This window comes from Nomascus leucogenys, chromosome 5 (assembly GCF_006542625.1).
Source record: "Nomascus leucogenys isolate Asia chromosome 5, Asia_NLE_v1, whole genome shotgun sequence".
NCBI classification, from domain to species: Eukaryota; Metazoa; Chordata; class Mammalia; order Primates; family Hylobatidae; genus Nomascus; species Nomascus leucogenys.
Window position 1 is genome coordinate 52,729,596 of NC_044385.1, and position 14,635 is coordinate 52,744,230.

Consider the following 14,635-nt stretch of genomic DNA (forward strand, 5'->3'; position numbering starts at 1 on the left):
AGGGAAGTACTTGCCCATCCTTAGCCTGCCACCATTGTGTGTGGGGCTGGGGTGGGAGGAGTGACCTCCCAAGTTCCTGCTACACTCTGCCTCCTGCGGGCTCGCCAGCCTACCCTCTGGGTTTCCTCCTGCATCTTCCTATCCACTTCCAGGTGGTCCTATTGAAGGGTGGTTAGGTTTCAGCCTTCCAAGGGCTCCCTCCAATAACTCACATAGTCTCTTCTTTTTCATTCCTTCAACTCTTTTTTATTTGAGACAGAGTCTTGCTCTGTTACCCAGGCTGGAGTGCAGTGGCGTGATCCCGGCTCACTGCAACCTCCATCTCCCAGGTTCAAGCTATTCTCCTGCCTCAGCCTCCTGAGTAGCTGAGATCACAGGCGTGCGCCACCACACCCGGCTAATTTTTGTATTTTTGTAGAGACGGGGTTTCACCATATTGGCCAGGCTGGTCTCGAACTCCTGACCTCAGATGATCCTGCCCAGCTTGGCCTCCCAAAGTTCTGGGATTACAGGCATGAGCACCACGCCCATCCCCTTTAATCCTTTCATTCCATTCATCTGGGTCAGGGGACCCAGGGTCGGGGCAGAAGAATCATGAACCTGGATCTTGAGAATCTACTCTGAAAAATTGTATGGCAGTCTGCACTTTACCTTAGAACACAGCATTATTGTATCATGGTGCCTTCATGGATGCCTTAATTTTAACATCCAATAATATTTAACAAATGTGAAAACTGAGGCCCAGAGAGGTTAAGGGACTTGCCCGGTAACAGGTGAGTATGTGGTGAGGCTGAGCCACTTTCTTCTGACCTTAACAGCTATGTCCTTTCCATGACACCAAAAGCCTCTGCTGTGTTATAAACATTGACTATTAAAATTTTTTAAAAGCCCTCAAGTCACCGAATGGATACTCGCAGAATACCAGGGGGCCTCAGCCACACCTAGAGAACCTTAGCATAGTGCATTTGATTAAAGAGCTTAAAATAAAACCTGGATCATTGGGCAAGTATAATTAGCTTCTCAGCAGGTATTTATAGACCTATTTTGTACAAGAAACTGAAGTGGGAGCATACAGAGATATCTCATAAGAAGAAATAAAAAGAAGAGCCCTATAAGTAATCTAAAAAGAAACCTACCTAAGAAGAGTATAAAAAGTGCATTAGACTCATGCCAATTGGACGGGCAGTCAGATTCTCAGAGAGAGAAGTAACAAAGGTTGATCAAGGAAGGCTTCCTGGAGGAGGGAGGGCCCAGGGATTTGCACATAAGCAGGAGAGGGGAGGATATTTGGATTAGCAGGAATGTATGAGCAAAGGCATGGAGGTAGGACTGGACAAAGCAAGAGAGGAGGCCAGCCTGGCAGGAGTGAAGTTGACATTGACCAAAGGGGTCGGGAGTGGAAACGTCAGCCTGGGTGAGGAGCAGAATTTAGAAGGCTGAAATGTCACACTGAGGTATTTGGACTATAAACTTCATGAGATAGGCAGAGTTTTCTTGTTGTTTTAGATTTTATTTTTATTGTTGTGTTTCTTTAGGTGAAATTATTGGTACAAAACACTGCCTCTTGAAAGCCATCCCTGATTTGTACTTCCCTTTTGCTCCTATATCTTTTACCATGTCCCAATCATATTGCTAATATTTCATCATAGTTTGGGAGGTGTGTCTGTCTTCCTGACAACACTATGAGTACTTTGGGATCAAGGTCATATCTGTTCATTCTGTGAACTTAATGTCTACACGACTGACTATATTGTAGGTGTTTAACGCATATTTATTAATAATAACTATCAGCTATCGGCAAGGTACAGGGCTTAGCATTTTCTAACCCATGCCATCCTTCATGTCTAAGAGGCGGTATGGTGTCAAAGTTGAGAACATGGGCTCTGTAGCCAGCCTGCCTGAGTGTGAGTCCCAGCTGTACAACTTACTGACTACATGACTTTAAACAACTTCACTGAGACTCTCTGTTCCTCAGTTTCTTCTTCAGCTACAGATAAGTTTTATGTAACATATATATAGCAGTCTGGTGGATGGATGGATGGATGAATGGATGAACTCATAGTGGACAGACTAATGATTGAGTAAATGAATGAATAAACAAGCAAATGCACAAAGTATATGTGCCAGGTGTATTTCTACCACATTCAGGTCTACTTGGTGATAAATCAAATATACCAGAATGCAGATTCACAAGGGCACACCAATCAACCCACACTGACTAACCCCTGGGTACAAAGCACTGAGGCCATGTGGTCATTGCTGCCTCCATGGAATGGTCTTGGTCCAATTGACCAGTCTATAAAGGTTCCCAAACCAACACAGAGGCATGGGATCCAGCAAAGCCTAGGAGCTTTCCTGCCTCATATCACCACCTTGCCAGGGCTGAATGAATGAATGGCAGGAATGAATAAATGAGCTCTATACCGAAAGGAAATAAAATGTTCCAATGTAAGTATAGGAGACTCTTGTTTCCCCTTAGGCAGAGATTTAACACATATTCTTATCCTCCATCTCCCTCCCCCTCCCTCTATCCTTCCTTCCTTCTCTCACTCTCTCTCTCTTTCACACCTGTACACACATACTCATCTATTCACTCACTGCCTCCTAGGAAGCTGTGATGGACAAGACAATTCTCTATTGTTCTGCCCAAAGGAACCAGTCACTCAGCATACCAAGAAAAGTCAAAGAGAATACTACTGGGGGGTCTGATGTGTCAGAGAGGACAAGATGCCCAAGTTTTGGATGGTTAGAAAGGAAAGCTGAGAGAGAGTGAAGAAGATGCATTCCATGGTATTTGCCGAAAACCAAAATTCTGTTTTACAGCATGAGGTTCCAGTGGCTTCTTACCTACTCAGAGTCATACGACAGTTTAGGCAGAGAGGTAGAGGCTGGTCTTAGATCTGGCACCTGTGGATAATGCTGAGCTACCTCCCTGCTTCCTTGTGTACACAGCTGTTGACCTGGTGCAGTGAAGAAGGTCTTGGGCAGTCAGGCTTTGCCAAATCTGATTCTATGTCATATGTCATACCATTTGATGACACTGTCCTCCATATGTAAAGATGACCTGGGAACATCAACGTGGGGTCCCTTCATAACTGGGGAAACAGATTCAAAGGGAAGTATCAAGGATGGACGATTAGAAAACAAGGAGTCCCTAAGAACCCACGCATATTATCAATAACCACAAATGCCAACAGCAGAGCAGGAAGTGTTGCTGGGGACCAAGAGGCAAAGACTAGAGCTCTGTTGGGAGGCAGTGCCAGGGACTTTGCCAGAGGGAGCTAATTTTTATGGTCTCTTTCAGGAGCAGTGATGTCCTAAGGGCCCCACTTTCCCTATTATAAAAGGATTCTCCCAAACATAAATTCTGAATCCTCATCTCAGACAACACTAAAGGTGGCTTCGACCTTCTATTCAACAACAGCAAAGATGTTCTTACCCCAGCTGTCTGACCAGCTTCTTCTTGGGCTCCTTCCCCTGATGATTTCCACTCCAAACCTCACCTTCTATGCTTAAAAAGGCCATAGGCACTTTACATTAAAAAAAAAAAAAAAAAAAGGCCATAGGGACTTTACATTAAAAAAGGCATTTGGGGCTGGGCACAATGGCTCACACCTGTAATTCCAACACTTTGAGAGGCTCTGGTGGGCAGATCGCTTGAGCTCAGGGGTTCAAGACCAGCCTGAGCCACATGGCAAGATCCCATCTTTATAAAAAATTTAAGCAATTAGCCAGGCGTGGTGGCACATGACATGCCTCTAGTCTCAGCTACTCAGGAGGCTGAGGTGGGAGGATTGCATCAACCCGGGAGCCTGAGGCTACAGTGAGCCAAGATCATACCACTGCACTCCAGGCTGGGCAACAGAGCAAGACTGCATCTCAATAAAAAAAAAGCATTTGGGATTAACTGGAATTCCAAACCCCTTCTTTCATGCTCTCTTGGAGACTGGAAGGCAGGGGAAGTAGAAATCAAAAGGGCAGGGCCCTGAGATGGGGGCCTGTTAGGCAGATGCCCAGTTCTTGGAAGAAGTCAAGCTCTGTGGTAAGGCTAGACTCGGGCTCTATGTGTCCAGGGGCCTCACTGGAACCATGTCTGGGCAAACAACAATTGTGGAATGAACGAGTAGGAATGAGTAGGTAGGGGGTATCCCTGCCTTGTCACCCCACCCCATGCCATCATCACCTTTCCCCCTCCTGGGGTAGGGCAGTCAATGTGGGCCCTATAAGGAGCTTTGTAGGACCTGGCTAATCCCAGGCATCTGGTCCCCAGATGAGAGGTCTGTTTTAGTTATTTCTTAGGCCCTAGTTCCCAAATCCTCCTCATCCCCGATTTCCTATCCCAGCTGCTTTTTCTAACTGAATAAATCCACTGTTGTCATGGGGACAACACAGTATCAGCATCTCTGGGTTTTTTTGTAGGTCCTCCCAAAAACCAGAACTTCCTAGAAAGGGTCCTACTTCTACCTCCCTAGTATTTCTGGCATGGGAGTCTTCTCTGATAAAATATGGTTTGGCGTTTGGAATATCTGCCTTGCCCGTAAGATTTCCTACCCTCTTTGTAGTTTTACCTTGCCCAAGTTTTACCTTTATCCTTAGCAAGCTAAGCTTAATTTGACTTCTTTCAGCCAAGGATCCTGAGTTTCAGCACACTTCCAACATTGGGGTTATTTAATAAAGATAAAGACGGATGGCTCTTCATGCAAAAGGGCAGACATAATTCTCCCCATGTCATAGATAAGCAATCTTAGCTCCAAGAGGCCGGGTGGCTTCTGCAAGGTCACCCATCATAGAAGAGCAAAGCCAGGGCCCTCGGCAGCTTTTCCATGCAAGCACTGCCACTTTCAGTGGGGTCTGCATCTAGAGACTGAGCGTGGTAACTACCACTATTGAGCACCAGCTGTGTGCAAGTCTGTATGTACAGACATCACATAAGCCTCAGAACAACCTTGTGAAATTGATATCAATGTTGTCATCATTTTACAGAGAAGGAAACTAAAGCTCAAGAAAGTCCAACATCTTACTTAGTGTCATATAGCTGCTAAGCATAGAAGCTAGATTGGAAACTGAGGGCTGTCCCCTTCAAAGTGCAAAACCAGTACAAAATATGGCCTCTACCTGAAAACAGGTTTCAGGAGCAGTCACTGCCCCAGCACTCATCCAAGGGTTGAATTCTACTGTATGGGGCCAGAAGTTTCTTTTCATATTGTCCTCTCCCCTTTGACTCCTGCAGGACCTCTGCTGAGTTTTTATGAATGAGGAGAAAAAAAAAATGTCATTGGAAAGTTCAACCAACTTTGGACTCCTCTCTCTGAGTGATAGATAGGTTTAATTACTGCGAATTACTCAACCACTCTACTCTTCTCCCCCAAGTCATTAAAAATAGATTTTCTCTTTGAACTGCACTCCGCCCTCAGGTCTCTAGATAGTCAGGAGTTCTTAGGAGACAGCCCCGGGGTCAGCTTCTGGTCAGAAGGTTGTGCGTTGCTTTAGTTGCAATCACAGTCTCCGGAACCTCCAGCTGGTTTTCTGGGGTTTTTGTGCCTCATTTTCCTTAATGATGTTGATCACGTGACTTTCACAGTCCAGAGGACAGGCAGGAGGCTGGGTTGGTATTTACTTTATGAGAATTTAAGGGGCTCTGAATGCATGACTATTGATTGTTAAAGAAATGGATCTAACACTGAGAGCAAACAATAATGAGTTCTTCACATTAATTACTGTGAAGCTGATTCATAGGAAAAACCTAAGCTGAAAGTGTGGGCTCAGAGGTGTTCTGCTTCCTGATGAGCCCCAGAGATAGGTGGAACAGGTATTGTCTTTATTTCAAAAGAAGGAAATGAGGGCTTGAAGCATAACCGGAGTGCCCATGGTGACAGAGCTGATCACTGGCAAGACCGGGACAGAAAACTTCTGCTGCGGCCACTACCCAAGCTGTGCTAACAGAGGGCTTGGTGACATTTTGTAGGAAGCTCAGATGGAAAATGTGGAGCCTGCTCACCGCCTCTTCCATTATTGTTCTGGTCCTAGTAGGCTTAAAAACAGAAGTCCAGCCAGGTGCAAAGGCTCACACCTATAATCCCAACATTTTAGGAGCCAGAGGCAGGAGAGCCCTTGAGCCCAGGAGTTTTTGACTAGCCTGGGAAACACGGGGAGACTCTGTCTCTCCAAAAAAAAAAAAAAAAAATTAATTAGCCAGGTGTGGTGGCACACACCTGTAGTCCCAGCTACTCAGGAAGGCTGAGGCAAGAGAATCTGTTGAGCCCGAGAGGTAGAGACTGTAGTGAGCTGTGATTGCACCACTGTACTCCTGCCTGGGTGACAGAACAAGACTTTGTTGTTTTAAAAATAAAATCCTTTAGGGAATCTTTCACCCTCCCCAATCTATGTCCCTCTTCACCTTCTGGTATCACCTCTCTTGCTGTCTGGCTCCTTATTCACCCAGCTGAATCACTGTTAGAAAACAGAGGAGAGTAAAACGAGCTAAGAGACTTGCAGTGGTCAGGCGGGTGAACATAATTGCAGTGTCCAGCAGCTTGACTAGGAAGCAGAAAGATATTCTTTCTAGGAAGAAGAATGGCCCCGGTGGCCGCTTTTGGGGCAGCTCCAGGAGAATGAGCCTTCCCTCTGTAGTCCTTGCCTCTGTCTGTCTGGACCCCGCTGCATCGGTGTGGGAATTAAACAAACTTAGACTCCAATGTTGTTTCTGTTACCCTACAAAGGATATGACCTTACCTGCGTTACTTAAGCTGACACTCAGTTTTCTAATAGGTAAAATGGGACTAAAAATGCCTCCCTGGAAAGGTTGGTGTAAGGATTAAATGAGGTAATCTATGTGACGTGCCTGGCATGCAGTAAATACTGGATACATGCAGCTGTTGTTATTATTGTTCCTGCTGCTTCAATCCATTCAACAAGCTCGGTCCACTGCCCAGCTCAGGGCAAGGTGGGGCCAGCCAGGAGCCTGCCAGCTGTCAGGAGACCTCAGTGCCCATCACTTCCCCGAGAACCTTAGGCAGCAGATCCAAAGGGACATGATTTCCTTGCTGCCTCCCTCACCTGCTCCCAGCAGGGGAGATTGAGATTAAGCTGTTGCTTCAGGCATCCAGTAGACATCAGCTCTTTCCTGCTGAAGGACAGAAAGTGGTGTGGGAATTTTTCCTTAGAGACTTGCTGAGCCAAAGGGGATGGAGCAAGAGGCATGTCAGGAGGGAGGGGGCCTGGACTTTCCCCAGAGGGTCTCCCTTGGCTTCTCTGCCTGAGAGAATAAGACCGGGGTCAGGGGTAGGGCTGGGCCTCCCCAAACATTGGCCCACATTTCTCTCCCTGTGAGGACTCTGAATGAGTGTCAAGGGAAGGATAGCACACTAGGCTGCCAGGCAGAAAATCCACAGAAAATCAACATCTCCATGTTAATTGCACCCATTTACAGAAGGGCTTACAAGATTTGGTGCAAGCCTGTGAAGAAGAAAAACTCCACCCACCCGTTTATTCCATCAGTTAACAGCTACTGGGTACTAGGAGCTGTAGGGTGCAGAGAAGCAGAAGCCTCACCTGCCTTCAGGTTGCTTCAAGCCTCCTGATCCCTGCTCTCCTCTTGCCTCGGATCTTGCAACGGACTCCTGGGCCACCTTCTCCCTCCTCATCCCTCAGAAAGGGCCCTTGCAGTATATCTAAGAAGAGTGAACGGTCGGTCCCATCATGGGCCGTGGAGGGTCCTCCTCCAGTTGGCCACTTTGCCACTCACTGCAAGTGAGGACTTAAGTGCTCTTTGGGGGCCTTAATTTCCCGGTAGAGCCAATGGAAATCATAACACATAACAATACCTGTCCTCTCTTCCTCTCTGGGGAGTTGTGCAGATCAGATGAGATAATGTGTGTGAAAGCATTTCAAAAATGCCAAAACCCTCTGCCAGGATTGCTGTGACTGCATTATTGATCTCTGTCCATACAGCAGCCCCAGCGGGGGTCTCTCTTCAATCCACCATCAGCTGTGTGTGTAAATGAGTGTCAGATCTTTTCTTGAAAACAGATTTGGAGGGGGAAAGAGAAGAAAGTGGCTCTGAGACCCTACAAACCTGAAGGGGTGAAGGGGTGGACCTGCAGGGAGGGAAGACCAAGAGAAGGTACAAAGGAAAGGAGAGAGGCCCATGGAGCCAGCTCCATCAGCTTCAGCTGCTGTGAGCTCTCCCCTGAGCCCTGGGGACCAGGAGGCTGTCGATGAGGCCAACTGGTGCTCCATTTGGGCATCTGTGCCACCTCCCACCCCTGCCACCTGGCTCCCAGCCACTGAGAAGGCCTCTGTTTCTTCCCTTGTGTCAGGAGCAGGGGACACGTGTGAGGACAGGTGTACCATCTGGCAGGGCAGATTCCAGGGAAGAAAGGGATTAAATTCTCAATCTCGGCGGGGCCCACCAGCCTGGGGAACAATTTTCCCTTGTTCCTTTCGTCCCTGTGTCTCTCTTGCATGATTGCAAAGGAATCTTGCAGATCGCTTGAACACTGAGTGCTCCTGCCAGAGCCCCCTGAGGCGAGCTGCCACTCTCTGTCCTCTGAGCCACGACACTCCTGGTTCTACTTCTATTGTGGCATCTGTCCTACTATATTGAGATTATCTGTTTCCTTGGTTTTGTTCTCAACTGAACCATGGGCTCCAGGAGGGAAGAGAATGTAGCCCTGATGCCTAACAGAGGGTTGAGTACAATGTAAGTGCTTAGTAGATGTTTAAGGACTGAGTGGGCCTCCAGCATGATCCACTGTCGGAATCACGTGAGGTTTTCTGCTTTCACCTCAGGCATTTCTCCAGAAGAGGCATATAAGTGCTCAGAACCATGTGGGTCCTTCCAGGTTTCCATATAGGGTGGCAGAGATGCAGCGTTGATTCTCTGTCCCCAGGCTTACTTGGCAAAGGGCCCTTGTTCTTATGCCTACCATTGGGAAACTCTTCTGTGGAAAGGGTGATGTGTCTGCTCCTGATGGGAGTAACTGCCCAGGGGCTCTGTCTAGGATGACTCACTCTTAGGGCCTCTGAGGCCTTCCTGGCCTTACCTTGGATGATCCAAACACTACAGGTCTGCCATGCTTTTCAAGACCTTCAGGAAAGAGGCTGGGTCCAGTGGCTTCCCTCAGTGACTTGTCCCCACTGCCTCTAATAATTATCTGATAATGTGTCTGGCTGTACCAGACCTGACACTCTGTGGGCTACTCATGTGCTGAATTGAGAGAGTTGGTCAGGGAAAGAAAACTGCCCCACACTCTGCACTCCCTGCCAAGTCCTTCCCACATGTGTCTTCAGCCCCGCTGAATCAGGCCAAGGAAGGCACCAGAGACGTGGGGCCCCGGGGCCAGGAGAGCCAAGAACACAGTGTGAGTCACCTTTAATTAAGAGTATTTCTTAAGTAAATGACTTAACAGGACAGTTATATTCATTAAAGGCATAATTACAAGCCGTAAGATCAAGCAGAAAAGAATGTCAAGCATGAGGGTGGAATCCAGTTTGAAGCAGCACTGCGGGTCCCAGGGAGAAGGCCATAGGGGGACAGGAGAAGGGCACCCTCCCATTGTATAATTCCCATCGCCACACTCACCCGCCAGCCCAGCCACCCCCAGATCCCAGCACTCAGAGTGGAGGGGGCCAAGAAGCCTCAGGCATAATTAAAATGCAATAATAATAAACAAATGCTAATTAAAGCGTCATAGAGTGTCCTATTAAACTCTGAGTCAGCCCTGACAGAGGGCGCCCGACGCGGTGGACACTCTCCAGGAGAAAGCTCCCTTTCCTTCTTGAGTTTCTGAAGACATATCCCTCCCCACCCGACCCAGCCCTAGAGCAAGTGCTGGACTGTCACCTGGGGTGCACAGTGAAGTGGCTCCCGACTGCGGAGGCTTGAACTTGGTCCTTTATGGACTTCATAGACGCAGAATGATTAGAACCAATTTCTCACTGGGCATAAAGTAGTCTCCAGAGCACTGTTGCCTTCCCCTACACCCCTAAAATCCCTCTAATTCCTTCCATAGCCCCAAGGAAGAGTGATATTCTGTTTCTTCCTGGCCCCAGGACCTAACATTTAAAAAGACCCACTCGGGGAGCTAGAGTCATCTATATCAGTGGTTGGCCTGTGTAAGAATCGGCTGGAGAGTTGTTAAGACCCATTTCCTGGACCCCCTTCCCCAGTGTTTCTGATTTAGTGGACCGTGGATTTTCACGTTCAGTATTCTCACAGGTGACACCACTAGTGCTGGTTTGAGAATCATACACTGAGGGCCATTGCTCCTTGAGAGCCCCAGGCCTGCCTCATGGAGGACATTGTTTTGGCCAAGGCTAGAAGGCTTGGAGGCATCACATATTCCAGTTCTGTGGTTTTTGCAGTTCTTCCCATGGTCACCCAGACCCACATATCCAGACTTGCACCGTCCTTTCCTTGCCCTCACCAAAGGTGTTTGAAGAAACCCTGCTTTCCAATGTCTGCTTATATGGTTCTTTCCACCTGAAATACCCTTCATCTAAATATTCTTCACCTTTTAAGGCCCATACACCTACTGTGTATACTCCGTTTAGGGCAGCACTGTCAGATAGAAATAAAATTTGAGCCACAAGCATGAATTACATGTGTAATTTTAACTTTTCTAGTAGCCACATTTCAAAAAGAAAGAACAGGTGAAATTAATAATACATTTAACTCAAGATAGGCAAAATATCTTTTCAACATGTCAATAAAAATTATTGATGTAATTTTTTCCCTTTTTTCTTTTCCTCACTAAATCTTCCAAATCTAGTGTGTATTGTAGACTTACAGTACATCTTAATTTGTCCTAGCTACATTTCAAACTCAATAGCCGCATGAAGCTAGTGGCTATTGTATTGGGCAGCACAGATGCAGGCAGTGTTTTCTCCTTGCTCTGAATTCCCTCAGCCCTCTTTGAATACTCATCTTAGAACATGTATCGCTTTCTTCTTTTTATTGCTAGCCTGTTTGCAACTTGAAGGTGCTAGTTGTGTTTTAATTCTGTCGTTGTTTTTATTCTGAAGTGCCTAGCACTGGCCTGGATGGAGGACACGATCAATGAATATTGGCTGACAAATGAATATAGAAGCACATGAATATAAGAGACAGAGAAGGCTCCTGGGAACATCTGACTTTGAGGGTCTCCCCTCGGTCACTGTGACATTTCTTTCCTCTGGTTTGTGTGTGGCTGTTACAGCTTAGAGGAGAAAATAATTCAAGTTTTAGACCACCCCCCTCCACCCCTGCCAACTTATAAGTTTCCTGTTTCACTTTGCTCTTCAACTCAGTGCATTAAAAAAAAAAAAAAAATCACCAGGAGGGCCCAGGAAACAGGAAAAATAGTTGTGCTATTGGTTTCATGTTTGGAGAAGAACAGGGTTTCACTATCTCCGTGGCACTTGGCGTGAAAGTGGGCTTTGTTGCTGGAGACACTGCTCCCATTCAGGGCCCCTTTTCCCAGCTGCTGAGGGCTGGGCTGTGTTTTGACAGACGGGCCGAATGCAATGCAGACAGTTGTTTTAATTTGCAGCCAGATGCAGACATCACTCACAAGGAGCCCGAAACCCAAGAAAAGGAGGCTAGGCACTGGACCACCATTCTCAGGCCTCAGAGAGTGGTTTGGAGGGGGCCAGCGGAAGCCTCCCAGGCAGCCAGCGTCTCTGATATCCCAGAGGGCTGATAGTCACCAGGCCCGGGAGAGGCACACTGGAAGGTCTCCTGCAGATACCTGTCTGAAAGATGTTTCTTGTAGGCATTGTGGGCCATGAGGCAGGGTTCAAGGGTTATTCTTTAAGGCGGTGTGAAATCAATTGGTGGTGGTGGTGGCTGCATGTTATCTTTTAACTGTAAAGTTGTACAGGACAAAAATCATCAACAGTCTCAAGGAGGAGTTAGGGAAACTGTGGGAAATAGAAGGCTGGAATGTCAGAATTGGCAGGGACTAATGTAGCCTTCCTCTGAGGGCAGAAATCCTTTCTTCCAACCTTTGGGACGAATGTCACCTTGACTGCTTATGCATCCCTGTGATAGGCGTTCCTTTGGAAAGCCAGGCGGTTGCATGATGTTGAGCTTTTCTGAGCTTCTCACCCATGAGTCCTACTGCAGCCATACTGCTCCGCTTTGAACACTGGAAAACAGCCTACGTGACTGCTTTGAGACCCTTCATTGGACTAAATAAACATCCCAGGTTCATCTGCTGTACCTCAGACACCACTTCTGCGTCCCACCCCATCCTGGCCACCCTCCGGGAAGGATCTCTGGTTGAGCAACGCCCCTCCTAGGGCAGGTTGCGGAGACCTGAACTCCAGACTCCCCCGTGTGGGGTGGCTTCTCTCGACCCTGATGCTGTGTGTCTATTTATGCAGCCCATGGTCAAATTAGCTTCTTTCGTTATCACATCACCCTGTCAGGTCACATCAGATTTTGGGTTGAGTTGACTTTGAGTCAGCTCAAACCCTTAGGTCTATTACACTTGAACTATTTCAAATCAGCTATCCCCCGTCTTAAACTTAGAGTACCAGTTTTTTTAAAGCGAAATTGCAAGATTTTACACTCATCTCCCTGCATTTCATGTTTTTTTATTAAAGGAAGGTGAGAGATGTTTAAAGCTGATCATGTCACTGACTTACAGAAAAGCCTCGTAATATGGAATGTTAAGTGTGATGATGTAGGAAGGATGGGTGGTGACACCCAAGAGAGGAAAGGCAGGCTCATCTCTCTCCCCTCCCACACATTGTACAACCCTACACTTAAGTTTATACTGAACTTATCCATGATCACTTTTGCTCATCACAATCCTTCAGTTTGGCATTTCTTTTCAGGTCTCTGCATCTGACCCACTCTTACCCGTCAAGGCACCTCTACCCCACTGGTCACTTCTTAGCTAAGTTCCCCAAACCTTCAGCACTCACACCAATCCCACACAACAAAAACTCAGCACAATGTAGAGCAAGTCTTGGTTTGTCATTACCAACTCCCACTGGACCATAGGGTTCTGGGAGGGCAGAATCCGTGTGCTGTTCGCTATCGTTTCTCTGTTGCATAGCACCAGAGCTCCACAGCGTTGACATCTGATAAATATTTGCTGAGTGAACAGTGTTAGGATCCATTCTGAAACTCTCAGGAGGATGCCCTGAAGGTGTCTCCATCATATCCTTTGTCCCCCTGCCAGAGGCAGAACACTGTGCTGCTGGACCACAGGTTATGTTTTTACTTTTTACACATCTGGTAGGTGGGGGACCTCTATGCCCTAACAAATAAGAACCCATTCCCAGCCCAGCAAATGTTTTTGCAGCCCAGCAGCCTCCTGCTCCAGCCAGCAACAGATACCTAGGACATATCAACTGGAACACTTCAGTCCTCTGACCCCCTTGCCTGGTCTTTATTGTCACCCCTGCTGTGCAAGTAGGGGTGAGTAATATCCAGACAGGCCCAGCTCAAGCCCCTGCAGGGCCCCAGCAGAAGACCAGGAGGAGTGTGCAAGGGCTGCACTCTCTGGGGGGCAGGGTCTTGATCTGCAAATTCTCACTTTCCAGGCAAGACAGAATCAGGCAGCTCTTTTCTGTGGATGTTCCCATTTAGCCAGACTTTTCAAAGGAAGGGAGATTTACTAGAGAAACTGAATGCAGACATCAGAGAATGGGATAATTGGATCCAGGTGGTATATTTGGTTGGCTGTAAAGAGTCTGTGCCATACTATGAATATTATTTGATGGGAAAAGTTTCTCCTTTCCCCTTTTGAATGTTTTCTGTGTCGGCAGGATGTCTCAGCCCAAGCCCAGCTGAAAGCTCTTCAGAGATGAGTTTGTGCCACTCAATAGCCTTTCAACAGAGTTAACCATTTTCAGTACTTGCCACTGGCTTGCCCAGCTCTCGGGAGGATGCTAGTGGAGGGCAGAAATAGATGGAGCCTTTGCTGCTACCTCTCGCGAAGGCAAGAAGTCTTAGGGCTGCCACTCAGAGACACATTTGGCTTAGCCTACCTGCCTTATGCAGGTAAAGAGGTTGGGGACATTGAGGCCATGACTTGCTGCTCAGTGTCACCTCTTTAGGGGAGTTGGCAGTGCAAGCGTGAGTACACACAGGACTATGTGACACACGCCTGCTAGTCATCACAGCCTAACCTCACTGTACCCTCTTTCCTCTCTCTGCCAGGTCACCAGGGTCCCTGTGGAGTCATGTGAGCAGTATACGACTTGTGGGGAGTGCCTGAGCTCTGGGGACCCTCACTGTGGCTGGTGTGCCCTGCACAACATGTAAGTTTGGGGTATACTGGAAAGGGTTTGGCATGCAGAAGACCGGGGCTTTCCGGGAATGATGGGATATGACAGTGTTTTGCAGAGAGAGAGAGAGAGAGGAATTGTCCTCTTCAGAGCAGTAATTCTAATCGTGGCTTCAGTGTTGAGAGCAGGAAGAGGCAAAGAGGCCACGGGTGGGCCTTCTTTCTAAGTGCAGGGTCTTTGCCTCTCTTCTTTCATTTTACTTCCAAATTCAGCCCTTTAGCTGCTCTGAAGTGAGGTGCTTATATCCTTGTATCTTTGAAAGAACTCACAAGGGATACTGTAGTCTTTAGGTTTCCCCAAAACCTCCTCAGTGTAGCCTGAAATAGGTGCCCCTCTGTGCCAAGAGTGTGCA

At 47.4% G+C, this 14,635-nt stretch overlaps 1 protein-coding gene across 1 annotated transcript in view; it reads left to right on the top strand.

Moving 5' to 3' along the window:
• The window catches only part of PLXNA2 (plexin A2), a 221,715-nt gene that overhangs the window by 126,188 nt on the left and 80,892 nt on the right, over positions 1–14,635 (top strand). Inside the window, exon 5 of the mRNA XM_030813073.1 lies at positions 14,156–14,256. Within this exon, the coding sequence (XP_030668933.1) occupies positions 14,156–14,256 (101 nt within the window). The remainder of the gene's footprint in view (positions 1–14,155; positions 14,257–14,635) is intronic.